This window comes from Lepidothrix coronata, unplaced genomic scaffold (assembly GCF_001604755.1).
Source record: "Lepidothrix coronata isolate B3197 unplaced genomic scaffold, Lepidothrix_coronata-1.0 Scaffold71, whole genome shotgun sequence".
Classification (NCBI taxonomy): domain Eukaryota; kingdom Metazoa; phylum Chordata; class Aves; order Passeriformes; family Pipridae; genus Lepidothrix; species Lepidothrix coronata.
This window is the reverse complement of record NW_016690251.1, coordinates 4,535,038-4,559,640: the sequence shown is the minus strand read 5'-3', so window position 1 is coordinate 4,559,640 and position 24,603 is coordinate 4,535,038. Positions and strand designations below refer to the sequence as shown.

The 24,603-nt window shown below is 36.6% G+C and overlaps 1 protein-coding gene across 11 annotated transcripts in view; it reads right to left on the bottom strand.

Annotated features, from left to right (window-relative positions):
* Positions 1 to 24,603, bottom strand: part of KIF16B (kinesin family member 16B) — a 141,141-nt gene that overhangs the window by 73,467 nt on the left and 43,071 nt on the right. For all 11 annotated transcript variants that reach the window (XR_001875482.1, XR_001875483.1, XM_017818932.1 and 8 more), the window contains 3 exons: positions 2,702 to 2,821; positions 2,094 to 2,145; positions 742 to 879 (listed from right to left, as the gene is read on the bottom strand). Coding sequence is in view for 9 of the 11 variants with exons in the window: in XM_017818932.1 (XP_017674421.1) it covers positions 742 to 879; positions 2,094 to 2,145; positions 2,702 to 2,821 (310 nt within the window). In the remaining 2 variants the exon portion in view is untranslated. The remainder of the gene's footprint in view (positions 1 to 741; positions 880 to 2,093; positions 2,146 to 2,701; positions 2,822 to 24,603) is intronic.

Below are 24,603 nucleotides of genomic sequence, written 5' to 3'. Positions count from 1 at the left end.
GTCACAAGCTCACTCCTAAACAGGTCTTTTTCAGCTCATTGCTGAATGGGAAGATATTCTGGGTGCTCCTGGAAGATAAAACATCCTGAACCTCTGCTGCAGCACTCACCAGCTCACTTGTCAGCCAGTATTTTCCAGACCAACACAATACACCTTTGTTCCCAGCTGTCCTGGCTGCATTTTCATTTCCAGATTTTAAAGCTTTTATATTAAAATTATAATTCTCTAAACTTCCTCCCTAAGGGTTAGCCTCCCCCTTTTGGTCATTTCCATACAGCTGCAGAGAACAGATACTCCAGCTCAATCTCCTGCTGTACAAGAGGATTTGGCAACAGTATTAAGTAGGACCAACCTGAAGCTCGAGGAGGGGCAGGGGTGTCTCTGACATTATTTTAGTCCTATAAAGATCTATATTCTTTTTCTTAATATTACAGCAACGTAAGACATCTGGCATGGAGTTCCCTTTGTGTAAAAACAAACAAAATCAAGGGTAACTATCACATCATACTCAAGATTATGAAGCAGTTGAAACTAATAAAGAATTCTCTTTTCACCAGTGGCAGTTCTTTGACAGAACAAAAACTCTGTGGTTTTCCTGATGGTTTGGGGCTGTAGTTGAAAGGACATGAAATTAAAATTAATTAAACAATAACTCCTTTATATACAGGCAGATTTTTTCAGTGCTGTTGCCAGAAAAAAACAAAGAGGCTGTATGAAAACTGACATCAGGCTGAGTAATACCTTGGTTAAGGTGTGTGGGCTCTGTAATCTGAATACCATTCACAGAACACTGCGCTCCGTTCAGTGGGATGAGGTTCACGGTGCCATTGAGATTTTCAAAGATGCAATGCTCACTTTCCAAATCAAGGCCATGAAGAACTAAACACAAAGAAATAAGATAGCATAATGATTCTCCTCAAAACTAATAAGATGAGCATGCTAACATATCTTACTAAGAACACATTGCACTATATATTGGAGAGTATATTTTCTCTTTATTCTGGACAATGTTTTCTTCCTTCCTTCATCATATCCTGCATGTCTTAAATGTTGACTCTGTTGTTTTATTATAGTGGAAAGAAGTGTGATGGGTTGCTTTTGCATTTTTTGGTGTAATGTTCTTTCCTCCTGTGCTTTGGCACCTGGTTAGCAAATGCTCCTTTCCTTCCAATAAAAAACAGAAAAGTAAAACTTTGGTATTTGTAGAGAGATATTTTTTGACCAGTTCCACCAGAAAAGAGGGAAAGCTTCCTGACCTCAAAGCAACCATGCTTAAGTGTGAAAAGACAGGATATAATATGGCTCTGCAGACAAGAAAATTGATTGAAATAAAGTTCTTATGTTCTGTGACGTTCAGGCCTTTTATCAATCAGTTACACTACTTTCCACTTTTTCTTTAAATAATGCATGATTATCTCTATGTGTATTACTTAATAACCCAAAGCAATCTAAGTTTGGTAGTTTCATGGAATTTATTACAGTAATTCAAATCCAGGCAACTTTTGATCCGCAAAAACATACCAAACTAAGTTATTTGACTCTCGGTCTCTTACTCAATAATTAAAGGATACAGTTTACTTAATAAAACTGCCTTCAAGGAATATGTGTGACAGGACAGTCCAGGTCTGGCAGTGAGTTGCTTTCATAAGCAGTGAATAAGAAAATCAGTAGATTTTTTTTCCAACTTCCAGAATTTTTTTCAACTCAAATCTTAAATCCAAAGACCGCGTTAGGTATAATAATGGAACAATACTATCATCATACAAAGGTTAAGGGAATGATTTTGCAGTGATTGTAGCAGGTGCTGTATGAAAAAGGATGGTATTTTTACAGGATGCTATTTCATGAGAAGCAAGAAATAAATTAGTAACAAGTATATGAATAAATTTTAAGCCCACAAGCTATTCTAGAAGTCACACTCTTTGAAGCAAATACCACGTAATTCATCTCCCAGATTTGCTAAAATTAAATACGCAATAACACACAACAACTAAGTGAAAAAGGGAAAAATATGAACCTTAGTTCACATATTGGGAAGTTGGAAGAAGGAAAAACAACTGAAGAAAGAATATAAAAAATGCTAAATTCCATACCAATATCCTGTTCTGTCATAGCATCTTCTCTGCCAACATATGTTTGGCCCTCCTAATTAAGAGAGAAACACAAATTATTTTCCCCCACAAGGATATAATTTATCCTTCCAGTTTCTCAGAGTAAATTGAATGAAATACATATTTAACATACATGCAAAAAGTAATCAGGTAGCATTTTTAGAAATGCTTATTAGTCATTATTATACAGTATTATTAGCAAATTCTAGTTTCAACTGTCCTGTGCAGAACCACCTTCAAAGTTTTGAGACAATTGATCTAGATTTGGATTTCAAAGTCAAGCTTTCTAATGAGATGAACGACAAACTAATATACACAGGTAAATATACACAGGTAAAAATACATTAACACCTATCTCTGGTTAACCAGTAGATCCTCAGGATAAACCTAACAGCAAATTAACAAATATTTTAATTTAATCAATTGCAACCTCTTAAGAGCTCTTCTTACTACATCAGAGAAACATAAGGAGCTTTTCTTACAATAGTAATGTAATGAGCACTATATTTAGACAGCAAATCAATACAATTTTTCTACTAAAGAAAAACACAAGGCATAAAAAGGCTATGGAAACACAGATGTGTATTTACCTTCAGGTGGTACAAGATGATACCAGTACTGAGAAGATCATCATCAATGCCAATGAGATGAGGCAGTTCAGAATCTAAGACAACACCTATCCCTTCTTTCCTCAGAGCCAAGGTTTGTTCCTGTAAAGGGCAAAAGTCTATTTATTAGGATGTTCAAGAAATACCCCTCTTCCTTCTCTTTCTAAATCACATTTACTATAACTTCTCTGTAATATCATATATAAAAAAAAAAAAGAGCAGATTTTTTACAATTTTTTTTTGGTTTACATTTTAAACGTGACTTTTTTATTACCATTAAGCATTCCAGGCTCGCTGTTCAGGAAATTTGTGAAGGTGTTATTTGAAAGAAACCAGACAAACAGCTGAATTATACCAGATAAGGAAGATCAATTGAGAGTGTAACAATGCAAAGTTGTTTAAAAGCAAGCTATGTACCACCTTGCATAATGGTAAGGAGAATTTAAAACTGCTCAGAATTCAGTACAGCTAAAGAACAGAAAACTGGAAACTCTCTTTAAATAAGCCAAAACTTGCACAATAAAAATCCCAGACACCTGAAAACTCGGTAAACCTAAGCGGTTAAAATATCATCCAATATCAGGGAAGCATTGCCAATAGTAAATAAATGTAAGAAATATTTGCAGCACATAATTTCAGTTCTTCAAAATTCCTTTGGGCCACGTTGTACAGCAATCTATAGGATGAAGCATCACTCAGCTACAAGTGGGAGACTTCAACCTTGGGTAAGTACTGTATGATGTAGTACAGAACAAACAGTCTATGCAATAAATGAAAAATTAATCATAGTTTTGAAATAAGTTTTAGTATTTATAAAGTTTGGTTTTCAAGTTGAAACAAAATCCTATTGGCTTCTAGGCCTGGAATATAACAGCAGCAGAGACTGTGAATGTGTACACACACACCTTCTTTCAAGATGAATGTGTTTTTCTACATAAAAGAGCTAAGCCCTGACAATCCATGAAGGAGAGGCAACGTCAGCAAGTATTGCTTCTGTGTATTATAAGGAGCACACTTCTCTCCCAGTGCTAGTAAACATGGAAAATAAGTTTTCTGACAGCTGCATGACGACTACTTTTCCAAGTCATCAATATGCCTTCTCCAGAGCCAACCAAGACACCACACTGTTTGTAAGAAAAAAACAACAGATAGATTGTTATATGTATTTTCCCAAGTACAGCAACTTGCAAGTTTAAAGGAAGAAAACAGATGTAAGATCTCATTTCCCTGCACAGTACAAAACATTGTCAATATTGATACTGACTAAAAAATTCCAAGTATGGATACATCTGTGCAAGACAAGATGACATATAAGACACTCCAAAACAAAACTGGGAAATCTTAGTCTGGTCATGGATGAATTAAAAAGTTCTCCAGCATCCAGGAAGAAAGAAAGAAGCTGTGATTCATGCTGCCCTGCAGCTCTCTGACATTCAAACTGCACCCAGATATTCCTTGATATTATAAAAGTGTCACGTCATAAAGAAAAAAATACAGCTTAATTAATTGTTCATGTAATTTCAGTAAAAAATACCTATCACATATTATTTATTGAGTAGCATCTCCTGTTATACATAATTTATAATGTTCTCATAGGACGAGGGTGAAGACTTAAGACCCTGAGAACTGGTGATGGGTTACACAACTTCTGGCACCTTCAGCCCAATGGAATTGATAAAATATTAGAAGTTGAACTTTTTTTCCCCAGCATAACAAAGCACTTGCCAACATCCCTGACTGAGGGAAAAACAGACATCCCAGGAGAAAAAGAAATTATCACTGGCTGAGAAAAAATAGCTCACAAATCGTTAAGAATAAAGAAACAAAATGATTCTTCATTTTCCAGTCTTATAATATTTAACAAGTTTTTACTATAATCAGAAATTAATCATATATAATTGTGATTTAAAACAGATGGGTTGCTTATTTATTCAGATCTAAAATTAAAGAACACAAATTAATTGAGTTTCTAAAGCCTTATTTTGTAAATGACTACCATTCATGCACAGAATGCATCCTGTTAATGGAAGTCTTATAATAAATGCAGCAGACAGTAGCTGTGATTAACTATAATATTTTTTTTCTTTAATACAGGCTCAAAATTAGCTGTTGTCTTCAGATACGATCTACTAAAAATTCTGAATCTTAATCAGACACCTGAAGTGACTCCTAAACTTTAATCGCTTATAGCTTAAAATTTAATTCCAGATTATAAAGCTTCTGCAAGGATACCTCCACCACCAAACCATGCACTTTTGCCCCAAAATGAAATCACAGAAACGTCACCAACAACAGATCTTTATTACTCTGTTCTATCATTGTGAGGGAAAGAGGAGGAAAAGGCCAGCAAGAAGCAGCCAAATTGCAGCTCTTTCAACCTCAACAGCATAGAAAGGATGTTTCTGAAGAGGGACAGTCCTCTTTTGAAATAAATTGAAGATCTGTAAGCTATTATAAGGCAAAGATTAAGTTTAATCCATTATTTGATTCACTTTCATGTGTGCAACAGTTTTAAGAAGCAGTGAATCCATAAGTCAAATGACAAGAGCAGGAAAGGTCACTGTCCCTATTAAAAAAATACTAATTCAGAAAATTTATTAAAATCTCAAGGTACAGTTTAAGAAAGCTGAATGTACAACATTCATCTTAGCTTGAATTCTCCTTGAACAGAAAAATGTACACATGCTCCCTCAGTATTTAAGATGTGTTCATAACCTGTGGAAAATAAAGCAAGCCAAGTATTATCCACAAAGGAGTACTCCAGATGATATAAATGGCTACTGTGTGAAGAATAAGAAAAGGGTTTCTTCTTTGGAAGCTGCCAGATCAAATGAAGTCGTATGAAGAGCAGAAACTCAGAAAATAAATTCTGAGTCAGTATACAAAAAAACACATCCTTGAGTCAAAGTTAAAGTAAGGGAATTATATATTTAAATTCTGGTCTCTTTGAATTGAGCTCTGACTCAGCAGACAGAAAGATCCTGATACAGTTAATTCACTAACATTTCTGTGAGAGATATAAAAGCTACTGTGAAATCTCATCCCTTCTGCACTGATGTATTAAGTTTGCTGTATTAACTGATGCAGTGGCACCTCTGAGCTGGCAGTTAAGATATGATCTGGTAGTTTAACAACAAAACCTTTGTGTAAAGTACTTACTTGAGCCACAGAGTTCATTGTCACCATACAAAACTACCCATGATAAAGACCACCCCTATGACACACGGGATTTCTTCAAATGGATTTCTTTAAATACACACACAAAAATGGAACCACAAAAATCAACTATTTTTGGCCAATAAGATATTTAATTAAATTAAAAAAGAAAGTAAGTCCAAAAGACATTTCTAACATTTCTTGACCAATCTACCAGTAGAGGGAAACATTATGCTGCTACTGGCCCAGCACATAGCAAAGAGAGAATGTCATTAGTGCACTGTCCTTTCAATGAACAGAACTTCTGGGAGGAGTTTAATTTTTGTCACCCTTTCCAGTGCAAAAACACAATTCTTTTATTTAAGTCAGCTGCTGGCACACAGTCCTGAGAATACACTGTGCAGACATTTTCAGTAAAAAACATGACAGTTTACTTTGCCAGCATAACGTTCAGATGTCTACATTTAAATTATGCAAAAAACTACGTAACACCAAATTAAAGAAATTATGGGTAAAAACGTGCAATGGCAAAAGTCTTTGCATTAATATTTAACAAGACTATATGTGAGAAAATTCTTACACTAACAGGTACTTTGGGTGCATTTGATTTTATTGAAAATATGCTATTATATCCTGAGTTCACAAAAATGTCTGATGATACTCAGCGGTCTGGCACTAACATTAAGCTCTCTATAAAATGTACAGACGTAAACTGCACACAGGGGAAGTTCTTGATTCTTAATTGGTCTTCCTCCAGTTATGTATTCAGTACACTTTGCATTCTCTTTAAATCACTGGAAACAAATGTTTCATACCTAGAGAAAAAAAACATTCCACAGTGCTCAGTATTAAAAAACTCCTGAAAAAGTTGATATATGGCATTAAAGAGGTTATGTAAACAGAGAGAGGAAATATGGATGAAGCAGCCACAGCTGATCATGCCATAATCAGAAGGGGTAAAAACACAAAACTTCTCTCATTGAAGTCAGAAATTTTTATATTCTCCATCCCAAAACTGCAAAAGACTAGGTGGCTCAAAATTACAGTTCCATTGCAGAGGTTCTGGACAAACCCAGGAAGCTGAGGGCTGTACCTCTGAATACAACAAAGACATGCCAATACCAGGCAAATCCAGTTCGAAACCAGTTCATGCATGTGTGCTCTGAGAAGGCTACACTGCTTGTGTATCCAGAGCTAACACTTCCAAAAAAAGAGAAAATGAGGCATAAGTGCAGGGCAGGACCATGATGCATGTGTACAAAACCCAAGTGAAGGAATTCTCAAACAAGTAGTTCTCACTTGCTGTTTCTGTACAAGGAAGTAGAAAAGAAAATTATTCGTCAGGAGTTTAAAACCCAAAAGCAACCTCTTGTTGTTAAACTGAAGGATGCTGTGGACACCAATAATTTACATGGCTGCAAGAAACGAATTGGAGAAATGGTGAGAAAAGGAAAAGAGGTTCTTGTGGACACAGGCACATCACCTGGGGTTCCCTAACTCCAAGAACCATAGACACAGAAAGCATGAGAAGTTTCCTGGGGAAGGATTGCTATTCCCTTGTCCTGTTTTATATTCCAAAATTGAATACTGCTGAATAAACCTTACTTAACCTACACAGAGCTTATTCCCATCATTTGGACGGTACAGTCCTAATGTTTGGTGAGGTTTTGAATGGATTAAAAATAGCAGGATATAAGAGGAATACACTACAGACAGACCTCTGTTTCTATTTACATAAATTATCTCAATAATTCTAGATATAATTCTTCTGAAAGTGCTACATAAACAGATTGACTACTCTGAATTTTCAACTGCACTGCATACTAATTATTATATTTACAAAGATGACAGCCAACTATTGAAATTGCACTCAGAGTATTAAGAGGTGCAAACAGCAAAAATTCAGTAAACTTGCCAGTAAGCCCTACAAAACACAAGAAAGCTCACTTGCTTAGTTCTGTAATTTAAGGAAAACCTCAGGAATTTTACCTCTGCTTAAAACAACAGCAATGTTTCTCCTACCTGAGGATAAAGAACTGAAAGTGACCTTGTATGTCACCAAGTGCAGTGCCCAAACACCATAAAAAATAATTTTATAGATTACGCTCAGGCTCTTATCCATTATATAATGTAAAATGTTTCAAATATTTGGTCTGACTTAGTAATAGTCAGTTTATAGTGGTGTACTTTGCATCACTATTGACATTCAGCAGAAATAATTATTATCCTTCTCCAGCATTTATTCATTGATACTGACAGCAGTGGTGTCCACTCTCCTCACTGTGGTTATACCAGGCTAAACTCCAAGCATCTCCCTCAGGGAGATGACCAGGCTCACCTTACCCTGTGCTGCTTAATGCATCCTCTCTCAAGGTCATCCTCCTTGACCCTGATGACTTCCATGTCATGTTCCCAGCGCACGTGCAATTTTGCCGGCACCATGTACGTCCCTCTTTTCTGCTCACTGCACAAAACTTCCATCCAGCCATTCCAAAATTCACGTCTTTTCCATGGGGGCACACTATCTCATAACAGTGAAGTCTCACACCATCCTCCTCTTCCACAGTGCTAGTCGTGATGTTTTTGCACTGCAAACTATTTACCATCAGTCACCCTTATGTTATCCTAATCCTGAGAGTCGTCCCATCCTCTGTGGGATGCTCTGCTAGACAAATTAGCTTTAATATTAGCAAACTTCACCAGTTAACACATCTAAAGAAATCATTAAACATGACTGAGCCCAAAAATGGGCTCCAAGACCATGCCTCAAAAAAATCCACTACTACAAAACTTCCCTCCTCTCTCTCACCACTTCCATCATATCCTCTTATGAGCATTTTTATTGTATTTAAATTCTAATCCCCACACTACCTAAATAAATAGTTTCCTCTGTGTCCCAGGGTTAAATGCTTCACTGACATACACCAGGATCAGCTGGCTTGAGAAGCAATCACAGACCACAGACAACATGATAAATATTACTTAAATAGGAAATGACTATTTAAAATCCAAGAGATTTACAGGAAAGAAGGCAGTTATGACTGTGACTTTGAAAAACACATGGCAGAAATAAATATACCATTTTAAAGAAGTCTTGACAAGAAAAGCATTCCTTAAAACCAAAAATTTTCCTCACTAGTCCAGCAAATATAAGCCATTCAGAAGGCAATATCAGTCAAGGTTTTGAGTCCCTCCACAATTTACTTCAGTATAACAATCTTGGTCAGAGTAGCCGTTCTGAATTTAACATTTGCATTTAGCTTTAAATGCTTAGTTCCACTAGGTAATATTTTAGCAGACTATTTTTCTTTCATTTTATTTTGAGAATGGAGTTTATAATGACTTTTCTGGTAACTGATGAAGGTATAATCACCTTACCTTCTTCCCCAGACATAATGTGCAAGGTTTTACGAGGTCAGTGACAGCAAATACAAGTTGTCACTTATGTGACGTTTGTAATGCAAATTAAAGGACTATTAAAAGGTCAGAAATCACAAAAAATATATCCCATTTGATCTTGAGGCAAACATTTGAGGACGCTACAAAAAGACAGAATAAAGTGCCCTTTAAAAACTATCAGTTCGATTTTGTGTACCCAAAGCATAAAATAATTGGTGCTTTAAGCTGGCACAAATGGCATTAGCAGCTGATTGTACGTCATAAAATGACCAGGATTGTTGATACTGTTCTTTTGTAAAGCAGGTAAACTCAGCTGGGGAAACTCAACTTTTCTTAGCAACTATACACATCTTCCCTTTTTTCAAACTCCAGTGAAATAAAAATATCTAAAAAAAAATTCTATTATTAACAGTATACAAGATATGTGCAGGCATGTAAAAATATATATATAAAAACTGTATACATATACATAGTATACTGTTGATTGACTTGAATTCTCTAAACTGCAGCACTTACAGTACAACATCTCAAAGCCAGGAGGAGACACAGGGAATACCCATGTCCTTTAATTACATGTAATGAAACTACAGTTTATTTCACAATTTTAACAATAAAATAAAAATGAACAAGTCATTGTAACTTGCAGTAGCCCAGTACAGTAATTAAACTGCTTTAAGGAACAACATAAGGGGACACCAAATGCTTCAGCTGGAATTGTAATAGAAGGACCTTAATTTTAATTAGAAACAATAATGTTTCTAATTAAAAACATGTATAACAGATGTAAACATCTGTTTACATGTATACATTTACATGTATAATAGTAAATGTATATAGTAATGTAAATAGTATATACATCTGTATACATTTACATGTATAATAGATGTAAACATCTATACATGTAAACATGTATAGATGCCAAACAAGATCACAACACCCAATAAAAAAGCAGGTCAGAAAAGAGGATAAACACAAAATAAGGGGAAAGGGCAAGATGACAAGAGTATAAATCCCATCACATAGTCACAGAAAACCACATGAATCAAAAGGAAGTGTCCTTTAAAAATTAATTAAATAAAAGCAACCTAGACTGGGAAGCCTACAATCTGGCATCAGTCCCTAATACCAAGGTCAAAAGAATGACCATACTTATAAAAAAACAAGAATACTTAAATCATATTTCATAACCAAGACAGACATCCCACATATCAACTGAAGGGTAAAGTTCCCATCAGGTTTTTTTTGGTACATTCATCAAAAATTGAATGGGAAAATTCAGAAGGGAGGAATCTCTTGCACCGTGCTATGTAATCTAGACTACAGTATATTATGGCATTCTTGGCACATTTGCCACATTTGAGTGTTTTTAAAATTTATGGCCCATTTAGTTAATGAGAGGAAACCAGCACAACTTTGCCAACTGCTAAGAGAAAATAACACTTCCTTTCTTCCTTTGAAGATACTAACCTGCTGTATCTTTAGGGAAAAAATGCAAAGCAATCTCAAGCTCAAGAAGCAATCACTGACCTTTGCATTTTGCTGATTGATCTGAACCTTAACTTGGATAGCTGTCACCTTTTTTGCATTCTCAGAAAAATCCTCCAGGGAACCACTTTTTGCCAGCTAATACAGAATTATAAAACAGAATGTCACATTCTCCAAAGGAGGAATGACACTTTTTATATTTACATACTGCAAAAAATGAGGCAAGTTTTTCTTCTTCGGTGGCAAAGCTTTATGTTATTTTGTATGACTTGACTGAGATTCGAAAACACGAGTGTGCAAATGCCGTGTATCATGGCAGCCTTCCCTCTCACCTGAATCCTCAGCAACTCCTGACAGGTACTACTGCACCTCAAAATTATAGATCTACTGGAAGTAATTCATCCTGCTATGTAAATTACCTCAAGATAAAGGATTAATGCCCCGATATGGAGCACAATAAAGCACTTTTCAATGACTTATAATGACTGGCATGTGAATGTCACCAACCATAACAGACGGAGGGCAAATCCACTCTTTCAATACTAAGCCTTTGAGGCATCCATTTTCGTATTTTCAGAAGTTAAATAAGACCTCATAATGAATCTAAATCTAACCATTTGAACAAAAAGCAGACTAGGTGTTTGAAATATTCATTTAAATGCTTCATTACCATAAACTGTCAGGAGCACCTTAAAAATCTCTTCTAAAAACATTGCCAACAAGGACTATGTGACAATGAAGTAACCTTGAATTTAACACGTACAATATGTCCTTTCTTAATGAAAACTATTTGACAGGGGTATTAAGACTGAAAAGATCACAGGTAAACAAAAGCTACTTGTTGAGATCCAGGAAAAACTTTGATATTACTTCACCAAAAGCAATCTATGGCATTAAACTTCTAAATATGTTATTTTAATAGAGAAAACGTAGATTTCCTACCTAAAGCAGCTTATCCTTGGACAAAACTACGGAGATTTAAACATAAAACCAAATATAACCAAATTCTCTCCCAGGCATATTTCAATTAAGAGTACTAATGAGTGTCTTAAATTCAGCTAATCAATTTTGGTCTTAGGAGACTGACAACTTTAAAGGAAAATAGCCAAAAGAAAATTCCTCAGGAGGAAACCCTCTCAAATTTCCCTCAGTTAGGAGTACAGTAAGATACAATTTCCCTGGGTTAATGGAATCTTTAACCTTAAAATCCTCCTTTGCCTTTCTGCTACGCTCCCTATATATGACCCTAAGTCTGAAACCCATCAAGGTCAGCCAGATCATGGCCTCCTTCCCTCCACATCTCACAAATCCATGTTGGATTTTGCAGCCATATCTCCCTTGACTGAAAGCAGAGAAGGAAATAATGAGAGACAAGGATGTGATCACGTAATTAAAAACTGTGTAAACAGAGGCAAATGGCAGGGGGATTACTCTAAATCAGCTGGGCATTTTAAACATCTACATTTCAGCTGCCTAAAAGTGTGACTTTATACTTGCCACGTTATCAGCTGTATCTCTCAATGGAAAAAGCTTCCCTTGTAAACATTAAGTTGGTAAATGTAACGAAAAAAACAAATGGATCTGTGCTTTCCTATAGGGGCCAATTAACAACTCAAACAAACATCAAAAAATTGAAACTATATGTTCCTTTTCTTTCACCCAGATAGTTCTTGGTTATGTGATAATCAGTCTGCCTTAGTATAAGTTTTCCCCAAAATTCAGAGCACGTAACTAGTAAATAAATGAAAACTGCAGAGCAATTGCCATATCAATATTCCAAACTCTGGTTTTCTAAGTTCTCATTGAACACCTGTCAACACAGAGGCTGCAGAAGCACAAATGACAGTTGGACCTCACGGGGGGGGGGGGCAGGAAAAACCAAACACAAAAAACTCCAAACAACATGATATTGCTTCATGCAAAATATAATCCACAATCAGGTATCCTGATATTTATTTTTTTTTAAGTTTCTGGACAGCTGATCTTGTTCCTTAGAGCAATGAAGCTTCACATGGTGGCTGGAGTACGGCATTTTGAATTGTTTCTCTTGACCAAGAAATTATTCCTGAAAACAAGCATCTCCACATCCAACTGAAAAGGACCAGGAGAGACAAGTAATTGCTTTTCCAAAGATTCAGATATGTTATTTTCTTGAGTCATGTCAGCACCTTTCTTGGCTTACTATTGTAGAATCATACAAGGGTTTGGGTTGGAAGGGACCCTTACAGATCATCCAGTCCAACCCTCCTGCAGCGAGCAGGGACATCTTCAACTCGACTGGATTGCTCAGAGCCCCATGCATCACCTTGTCAAACACTCTGACCATCCATTGAAAGTACAAGTCTGATACTGCAGCCTAAACCCGGGAATGCAAATGAAGGAGGATGGTAAGAAGCTTCTAAGGGCAGGTAATAAACCAGTTTTACTCCTGATAGCACCAAACTTTCTTCAGACAATCAAAGTTCCGAGACCTGTGGATTGCTACAAAGAAGTTGAAAAGCTTTTCTTATGTTTTGAAATCTAACCCATCTCAGATTGTTTTCCTTATGCTCTGTGAACACATCAACTAAATGAGAACACAAGGGGCAATGAAAAACCGTTGAAAACAAAAATAAACTTGCAAACTTTGACAATCAAAGGTTTGGAGAAGTGCTCATGCAGGAAGATACTTTTTAACAGAAATGTTCCATACAGGAAATCCACGAATGGAATGAAACATTCAGAGCAAATCCTTCAGCAACAGTTTGTCCTGATGCTGAAAATCAGACTTTTAAAGAAATTAAATATGAATATTTAACAAAAAGCTCTACAGAAGTTGCCATTTTGAAGACGAATAAGTCCTTGACTGGTCTGTTGTGGATTAATTAGTCTAAATTATGTCTTCTGTATTTACATAAGGGTAAAAACTCCAGACGTAGAAATGCTGATATTCATGGATGAACTATAACTAGGTCAGAAGCTGCCTGAAATCACAAGTCTTTTGCTGAAAAAGTTCCTGCAAAACAATGAGACTTCTTTCACACAGGAGGAAGTTGTGCTGGGGAAAAGAAAAAAAATAAGAATTCTGTATAAACCCTGTGTTTTTAAGGTATTCATAAAGCCAAATCCACCTCAAAACAAATGGGAATTAGGCACCTAAAATACCTTCAAGCACTAACTGATATTTCAGTAGCTAAAATAGGGATAACCTAAAACACTAGCACATTACCCCCCAACAAATAAAACTGAAAATTGAACCTGCACTCTTTAACAAGACTTGTACTGAATGAGTCAAGCACTGCTGATAAGATTTTTTATTTCCTTCTGGGAAGACTGTAGTGGAAAGAGAAGGATATTAAGTTACATTAGATTGTCAGGGCTCAGTATTCTCTATACTATGTCTCAGTAACGTCCTCATACTGAGGGGAAAATATATAAGTGTACCAGACATTAAAATAATAATGCATAATAAAGCAAACTTGCTATGGACCAACTGGAAAAACCTACAACACTGTCAGAAAAACGAGCTGGAAACAACACAAATGAGTTCAGAGCTTTTCACACTTGCATTGATGCGTTAAACTACCAAGGGCTGAAGAGATGGAACAGACCCTCTCCTTACTTTTGCATTGCCTCCTGGAAGAGAGACAGACACTTCACCAAGTTTTCCAGACAACTTGCATATACATTGTCAACCTTCCAGTATTAGGACATACTGGAAATGGATGTCAGGAAACATTAGAAATGCCAGCATTAGTAAAGTTTTTGATACAAAGGCTTAGAACAGAAAAAGATTTCTCAGTGCATGGTATTACTCAAAGAGCTAAAACAGGAACAAGGAACTCCCACCGCAAAACACGAGAAAACACTGACTATATGGACAAGAGGAACAAGAATTAGGAGAGGAATAAAAAATGATTTCAAAAGATTGTGAAATCTGGTTTGAGCTTACTAGTAATAGTTCCTTAAAAGGTGAAGGAAGAAGCACAGCTGAGGGGTTTAGCTTGCTATGTTTTGGATGGGCACTGGTTACATGGACACCCTTCTTGCTCTGCAGGCTGGCTCCCTCACCAGTACTTATCACAGAGATCAGCCAAGACAAAACACTGAGCAGCAGCTGAAAGAAATTCGATTGCATCTAATTGTGATTGACAAGACAATTTCAGGTTAAAAAAAAAAAAAAAGAATCTGCTCCCAGAAAACAACTTTGAAATATTTGAGACTCCCATTAAAGTGACAGCCTACACATTAAAGCAGGAAAAGCTGTTTTGCTCTGTATTGTATCAGTGAAGCTGCTCCTCTTCTTAGTGGGTGTCTGTTCAAAAAGCTTTGTTACTTATAAAGCTGCATATACAATATCAAATTTCTACCCTGTTTTACTTCAGCTTGACAGAGGTATGGTTCCTGGAATAACAAAATAAATTCAGAGTCACTACAAAAGTAGTAGGTTCTATTTAGGAGGCAACACAAAGAGAGGAGGAAATATGAAACACATCATCAGTGAGAAGGTGTATCCTTTATAATCTGGGCACATACCAAAGCAATGTTTGGGACTAACCTGGGACTTCAATAAAATGCTTTAGAAAATTAAAAATATGCTCTTCCATTATAGGCAATGAATTAATTATTTATATAATCATCAATTATGAAAAGGTATATTGATTCCCTCATGAATAGAGATGTTAGATAAGGCAAAAATTCCTACTATTTCTTCTCCTTCTAGTTAATGGAACAAAGAATCAACACCATCCTGCTGGCTGTACTGGTTTCAGTGCAATTAAAACAAAAAGTTAAGTAGAATTAAGACACTTCAGTTTTCTGAGAAGAAGAAACTTCTACTATCCAAAACCACAAAGAAAACCACAACTGAAGAAACTTCCTAATCAGATTTTCCCCTGTCTCCCAGAGCATTAGATCACAGCACTTTCATCAATCAGGGAAAGCCATTAAAGTCTGCAACAACCAAGATCAAAAAACTGTAGTTTTATTGTGAGCAACTTACTGTGAAAGTGCAAGTGCTCCTGCAACAGCCCACACAGGCATCAATAGCTCTCTGCAATGAATGTCAATTAAAAAGGCAGATGCAGAATGTAGAACTGCTTAAATGAGTAACTGCTAAGATAGTGAAGCTAAAATGATGGAAAATTAATGATGCTATTCCTTTAAAGAATAAGGGAATTACAGGAGCAGTTCTTAGTCTCAAAAGGTCAGCTTAGCTTTTCCTTTTTCATTGTTTCTCTTTCCCCCTCAGAACTGATCGTCACATGCTCACTGCTGACATGCAGCTGGCCATTAATACACAGAAACCCTATTATTGTGGTGGCACCCCAAAGCACCACTATCCTTAGCATGCTACAAGGATTTCCATCAGAAGCCTTGGCAGATTCAAAGTGATTTTTCAGGAATTTGTCCTTCACTCCTGGAATTACAAAGACAAACTTAACAAGTTGAAATGCCTGCTCCCTGACACTTCAGACTTTGTATGGACAGAACTACTTCTGACATCTGAGAAAAATTCCTTGAATAGAACCGCAGGATTTGGCTAATTGTAAGTAGAGGTGCCTGTTTGGCTTCCTGGACACTGGCCTGTAAAATCCTATTTTCCAGTGGCTTATAAAACTTAAACCATCAAAGCTGCCATTTTCCATGCTGGCAGGCTGGTTTCTGTCCCCACTAGCTTGGGTTTAAGGGAAAACAATTCCTCTGTGTCAAAAAGTGAGGTGCACAGATCATTTTGCTGTGTCTCAAGTGGAGGAGGCTTCACCTCTTCACAACTTCCTATGTGAGAACACACTGAGCATACATCAGTCTCAAAGGGCAAATAAGTCTACATACAGCAACACTAACATTTGGGGCAGAGAACAAGACATTCTTCCCTTTAGTGATACCTCCTAGCAGGAGACGCTATACCTTCCAGCTAAGAGACAGCAACTGATATCTAAAAAGGGAAAAGGCCTGGCTGGAAAACAAAGAAATAGGCTATTTTTGTTCATCTTCTTCTTCCATATGCATTACAAAACATTCTTTAATTACATGATCACATATTTTCTACAGGACCTGTGAATAATTCATTCCATAGACTGTACTCTGGGAATGAATCAGTGGACTATTATCTACAGGACTCCTACCTCATTTGTTGCTAAAGCTGGATGATGAATGAGTCAAGGAATTGCAGAGGGAAAAAAAACCCCTAGTCTCATAGCTAGTGTATTTATTCATTTTAAAAGCTATTTTGGGGTTTGTGTGTTTCTTGAGGGACGGGAGAGTTAAGAAGCATTTCACTTACCTAGAGTTATGTTCATTATTTGTCTAGAAATTCATCTCTACTTCTGTAGAGATGAATCTAAAATAATAGATTACTTTAAATCCATGTGTCTCTTCCTCAGGGCCAACATGTAACCCATGCTATTAAAATAAATTGAAGAAAGGAGTAGGACTGTGCATATTAGCAAGCAACAACCACCAGGGAGAAAAAACAGAGTTCAGGACTAGCAAGACTTTTGCAGAGGAAGATGCATGGGCTTGGGTGCTGGCATATTCTTGTCCCTCACAACCCAGCTACCAAGCTATGAGAGTAAATGAATCTGACAGATTCATTGACAGCCAGAAACCACACCTGTCCTTTCCTTTGTTCAGGAATACAATCTGCTTGCAACAGCCACAGATTTGTGCTGCCATCTGTGTTTAAGACACCTCTTAGTGGATTTCATTAAAAATATCATCTCTGTAGTTGGGAAGCACAAAGAAGAAGCTCATCACTCCAGCTACACTGCTACAGCAGTATGACTCCATGAATCAAGGCTATGCTCAGTTGTCAATTAAGACATGAAGTCAGGTGCACAACAGTTCTGTGTACTCAAAGTTATCAGGATCATGCAGTAACAAACTCCTAAACATACTGCTAGAAACACCAGCAGAACAAACTCGTTCTGGTATTTCATATCCAATAAGTATTGTCATTAGAACAGCTCCTTTGTGAGGCACTCAAGATAATACCCAAATTAGTCCAAACTGTTGATGCTGGAATGTTTCTTTCCCCTCCCATAGCCAAGTCCAAAGAGAAATTTATGTTTTGTCTTTCTCTTTCTCACTACTTCTCTGCTGATCCTTTAGAAGAAATAGTTTTCAGGGTATATTTCTTCTTCTTCTGTTTTTCTACAGGTTAAATCAGGAGCTTGCACTGCTTTCAATTTAGATTCCCTTCCTGCCACCAGAAAATTAATAGAAAAGCAGAACAAATGCCCAGGAGGAATTGTTGAACAAGTGGCATCTGAGTTGTAGAAAGGATTTCAAAAGAAACTCACTCTGACTCCCTTTTATTTGAAAACCACCTATAAGCCCTAGGGATGGATTAAAGCTAAGCATGGCCTGGATAGTCTACAGATGCAGGGCCCCAGTTGCAAGGAAGATACCAGTGAAATATTTGGGAGTATGGTGATTCCTAAACACTGGAGGGCCTCTTTTGGAATGCACAGCCTGGATCAAGCAAACTATTCAACCCCTGGCTTAATCCGTGGTTGGTGACCTCAGAAACTGCAGCCCCAACTGTGCTTCTCTGATAGTCCAGGTGGTTTCAAGTGGGAAAAATGGTTTCAAACTGAAATAAAAAACAATCCGTAGCATTAGGCATCTCTGGATCACAACTTTCTAGCAGAAACTGAAAGTTAAAAGTGGTCAGTCCATCCCAGAGGCATCACCAGCAGCTGTAGTGTCTGCAGGAGAGAAAGGATGTTTCTTAATCAGGTGAACACAGGTGGCAGAAAGACTTGAAAGCAGACAACTACTTCTTTTGAAATCTACTTTTGACTGCTGCACTCAGGATTCCCCAGGTGGCTGGGACCCTTTCAATACTGTTTCTGTTAGGAAAAGAGCTAAAGTAGATCAGTAGCACCAGTTCCCAATTTAGTAGTTTTATTGGTCCTCTGACAACAGCAAGCCAAGGCTGAGAGCAGACAAAGCACTGAAAAAAAATCACTGGTGAGTGAAAAGCAGTGAGAGCTGCTTCTCTGAAGAAAAAGCAATTTGTATCTCATGACAGCCATATGACCCCTTAAAAAGTTTCTGTCTATTTGCTTTTATAGAAGATTCTCTCAGTTGTGTTTTCTTTCTTCTCAGTTTGCACTGACCTAGGCACACTTACCAGATTGAAGCAAGGGCGATGATTAGGGAAAGTAATAATCATCACTTAATAATGGTATCTGTTCTGTGATACAGTATGAAAAAACAATGTCTATTTTAAGGTAAAGCAAATCACGTTTGGATGATCTCTGTCCAAACTCAAATGTCAAAGGAGACATCTTCTGACCAGAACAGATGATCTTATAAACTACAACCACTGCCAGTAACCACTACACTTGGGAAATAAATACATAATGCACAAGGCCAGGTATAAGAAAACAAACCCTAATAAAACTGAGAGCTAAACTTGATATTACTTGTCATGGTTCTGGAGGCAAAAGCTGTGAGTAAATACTGTACAAGGACTGAGAACGATAAACACTCCCTTGTTATCAGACAGCTTTCTCAAAAAGAGATGGAAAAAACCCAGCACACTTATTAAATTTTAATGTACTGAAACTCAATTATAAATCTACAGAAGTGATTAATCAAGAGAAAAATGCTAAAAGAAACAGTTATAAATAGAAACCGCATATCATTGCCATTGGCTTTTCAACTGCAAGATCCATTGAAAATGAAAGCAAATAGCACAAGTGTTCTGGTTTAAGATCTCTGTGTCCAGAAGCCTTTTTGCTTTCTCAACTATATTACCTGGTCAAGTAAAAGATACTGCCTCTTTCAGAAACTGTTCTTTTATATCCCTAAATTATCAAAGCTACAACAAAGTTAAGAAAATAAATATGTTTTAAAGGCTTTAGCTAAATTTGTCAAATATTCGAGATACACTGTCATTTGAAAAGGAGAGTTTAAAAATATACTGACAAATAATTGCAATAATTCTGAATGCACATAATCATTTTACTGTGCATCTCACCTGTGAATTGTTGTTCAGAAGCATTTCTGTCAAAACAGTTACTCAGGCTCTTCAAGACTTGCTCCTAAACCAATCTTTGGCATTCTCATAAACTTATATAAATGGATCCGAAAAGCAATGAAATTCAAGATATTGCAAATAATTTTTCCTTAAAATATCTGAATTAAATCTGAATTAAGCATGCAGAAGGACCTGATTTTTGTATCTGCAGTGACACCTAGTGCAAGAACTCAAAACCACATTTGAACGGGCTTTTAGAGAAGGGGAAGCTATCTGCATTTGTTGTGTGATTTCTGGCTGAGATAAACTAGAATAATTAACATTAGCCCTTTTAAAACTTTCTTTATATCTTGTCTTCTGCGTAACACTCACAAGTCAGCTGAAGGGAGTCCATTAAGAATAATATGTTAATAAGAGACTCCCATGACAATGTGAATGTCCTTCCTCACATGTGAATGGGCATTCTTCCATTTTGATATATGTACATATATTACATAATAGATGGAGGGCAAACAATTGCTGAGAAAGCAAACATCCCTAGGAACAGAGCTGTTACTCTACTTATTCTATCACCTTTGCTAAAAGAAAACAAACTCAGCAGCAACATCTGACTTAAATACTTCCTGTCAGATCTGTAGCTGTGCAATCCTGTGTTAATTTTGCAGTGATTCTTAAACCTCTTAAAAATTCAAGCAAAAGACACAGCTTGTAGAAAGGAAACAAAAACGGAAAGTATGCAATGAGAGCTGTCCAATACAGATGACAAACAGAAGTTATAAAATACCAAATAAGATTTGTTCAAGTCAAAGTACAGCTGTAATTCTCCCTTTGGAAGTAGTTATGCGTCAAACACAGCCAACAACAGACATTCTAACCAAAATGCAACACCAACATGCCTAACTAGCAACAAGTCTACAAAAATGATTTACTCACTGAAATGTGAAAAAACCTTAGAAACAAGTGCTATTCCTGCCAAATATACAAATAAACACATATGCCAAAGCTGCAAATGAACAGTTTAAATACAGTATAATGCATACATTGTTTTATATATAAATGCACCCCATTCCTGTAACTCCATTTTTAACATTTGACCTGTAAATAGAATCATTTTAGAAGCTGTGCTCGAAAGGCATGTGCCCAGAAGTCTTTAAAACTCACACACCCTTTTTAAGGGCAGGATTAAAGCCTATACTGGTGTCTTTCCTAAAAACTTCATTATATGCAATTTTCTAATACCCAATTTACCCAGTGGTAAAATCATAGAATGGTTTGGGTTGGAAAGACCTTAAAGCTCATCTCGTTCCAACCCCCTTGCCATGGGCAGGGACACCTTCCACTAGACCAGGTTACTCACAAAAAACTACAAATGTCAAGATGTATTTTTTTGTTCCTCACATAATTTCATATAACTTATATATTTCTGAATTTAAAATAAAAAAAGACAAAACAAAAACTAGCTGTTCATTAGTGATCTGGGACAACTATATGATGCGTTAGGATTCTAATGTTCTAAAAATCTCACTATGCAATAGGCACAAAACCCACAATCTATTCTTGGTTACTAAAGACATCGAATGGGGACATATCACAAGTACTGGTTTTTGGACAAGAATCTCATGCCATGGTTTATGCACTGTTATCCTCACTGCTAGTGATGCAATAAGCACTTTTAAAAGTTCTACAGTTTGTTCTTCAGGAGCCCAAGAGCTTGCACAAACTCTCTTCCCTACAGCCAAAAGTGGTAGTAGACAAGAGAGTTTTAGGTGAAAGCAGACGGTGTTAATTGAGAGCACTTCTCACCTTGAGGACTGAGCTTGTTAAAACAAAGACATGAAAGAATGAAGAAAACAAATGCTCATGGAAGGGACACGTACTGGGGTAGAACACAACCCAAATGAGAAGAGGAAAAGAGGACAAGCCAGTCAGGGTTAAGAGGTAGTAACAAAAGGCATAAAACAGGAAAATGGTGATGTATGCCCAGCTTTTCAAGCAGAAGGACCCAGATAATGGTGCTTAAATACCATTCAGCAACTGTGGTTTAAAGATTACCTGAAAATGCAAATAAATGTAGACAAATGGAGCATTTATACAGAACAGGACAAACAGCTCTTGACAGAGTTCACTATGGTATGCAAGCCATAAGGAAAAGGAAATTATTAAAATCAAAATCTATTCACTTCTGCCACTCTAATCAACACCTGGTCTCCTGGTGTCTTTGCTGGGTATAGCCAAGATTCCTAAAGAAAGAAAATTCCCCTGCTTAGACGAGTCCACCAAAATAACTCTTTGTTATTAGTCTGTATTTATTCATCATGGCAAGTTAAGGGTATTTCATTCCCCCTCAGAAGGAGGCAAGATATAAACAACAGATGTTAATGCTTGAAAATAAACATACAGTTTTTTCTTCCCCAGGTAGGAACAACCATTCTTAAGATATAAAAATTTACTATTAAGCAGTAGTCAACCAAAGGGCATAAAAAAGAAAAAGATCAAATAAACAGTGCTCAATAAGATATTTACACACCATGGGGTAAAGAGCTGCAGCAGAATTAGTATTATTGATGAAAGTCAGGCTGTGTCACTAAATCCAACAGGACAAAACCAGTTGAAGCAGTGACTAGTTAAACTATTGATCACAAGAATTAGACACACATACACAGAAAAGACCCTGTCCTTTAATAGACTCTGAAGACAGATCTCTCTGCATCCTTTGACATCTGTTGAGCACTGACACACAAAGCTAATGACATGATCATGAATCAAAAAACAGGATAAGGAAATAAAAGGGAACTCCAAATCTACTTCAAACTAAAAATAAATAAAAAGAGCATTTAAATACCTTTATTCTAGCTACAAATGACATGCATCAAAAAGGCAAAAGCTAAAAGTCAAACAGATTTCTACACAAACAGAAAAGGGGAGAAGAAATTTAAAAGAAAGTTGGGAAGAAAAACCAGCAGTAAATTATGTAAAGGAGTGCACATTTAAAAAAGATTAATATAAAGGCTGCTAAAGGTTAGAGAAAGAAATTGAAACATGCACAAAAGATGACAAAAATAAGGTGACAGTAAAAGAAAAAAGATCTCTGGGAGAATGACAACACATGCAGTCAAATATAGCAGCTACATCAAAAGAGGTTTTATACCAATTAAAGCCTCAAAGCAAGAGAAAAATCAAAAGTTGGATAGGTTACCCTAACATCTTAGAAAGCATCCAAAGAAATTACAGACCCCAGAACTGATCTTTAACAGAACCATACAAAAAGGACTAAATTAAGGAAAAGAGCAAACAGGTTTTTTCCTCTCCTCCTTTTCTTTTTGGGAACGTGTACAGAAGAACATGAACCAAAGGCAAAAAAAATTCATAGAAAGATTCAATGAGTTTGAGATGAAAGCAAAAGCCTACAGGTGAGTACTGAGGTTGCAAGACACCTGAGGATAGAGAAGCAATGCAAAGCACTGCTGTTTTGTAAGGTGAAATCCTTGGCTGACATTTGAGGAAATAACCCCAAGCCTGTGGGTTTAAAACCAAACACTATCACTTTGGGATTTTATGCAGTAGTCTACACAATGCTGAAGCATTAGTCCACATATTTATTAACTTGATTAAGCATTAAAATATCCTTGCTTTGATTAAAAGCAAGGATGGGGACAGATTGTAATACTAGGTTAGTAAGGTTAGCGTGTCAGGTTATATTGCAGTGAGAAGGTCAAGGACAAAACCAAACATCACCACTGGAAGCAACACTTGTCACTTCAGGCACATCAGCAATGCCAAGAACCTTCCATGCAATGAATCCTTCACACAGAGTCAACAAAAATTTAAAACCCTGATGTATACAGTGTTCTAATCTAATAAAGAAAACAGGAGAATCTGGGATTTAGGTGTGAGTTGACAGTAATTCATCTGTTCCAGAGGAACTCAGTCTCCCAGCAAAAGGGCTTCTTCCAAATGCATGAAAGAAAGGGAGCACACTATCGATACCACCATCACCAGCCCAAGACGTGTCCGATCTGCCAACAGCATATATGGAGGATTATACAAGATGTTCACAGCTGCTAGTGGCCTTCAGCCACCGTGCCTTCCCCAAAGTCCAGAACTGACAACATCTACAGATAGGAGAGATCAGTATAGTTAGTCTAAAGATGCACAGAAAACTGAAACTTAGGGTGAACTACATACAAATAAATGTCAAAGGGGATAAAAGCTACAAGCAGAAAAAAGGAATAATACTGGGATGTACATGTCAGCTGTACACATGGCACTGTGATGACTAAAATAACTAAATTTTAAGCTGCCAAATACTTTTTATCAAAAACTTGCATTCATACAGTATTTTCTGTTCATTGGACAGTATTTTCAATTCTCTACGAATTATTTGCAAGGCAGCATTTGGATGCTGATGGTCTAATTTAAAAAAAGGTTCAATATAACTGGCAAGGCTGAACCAGTTTGAGAAACATCTTCCCTGAAAAACAGTATGCATTATTTCTTTACCAAGCATCTTTGCCTGATGAAAGCACTGTATTCAGTAAAAACCAGGTAACTTTTTCCAACAGTATCTGTTGATCTACTAGAAAACACTAGCAGGCCCTGTGAATCTTCCTGTATTTTACAAGGCTTATGCAAAATCCTTTCAATTATTTTGGATTTAAACACTAACACATTTTCCCATTAGCCTGTGAGAACAATTCAAAACCATGTGAACTTTGATATTTAGAACTTAGTACCAAAAAAAAGCATAATTACAGAGAGTAGGAAATCCCATTCAGCTATTAGCAAGTGCACCTGCATCTGGCAGGCATATGCCTTAAAGATTTGGAGCAAAAGGTGTTAGGAACTGAGAAGCAAATGGTTTTCAATTCTCCAA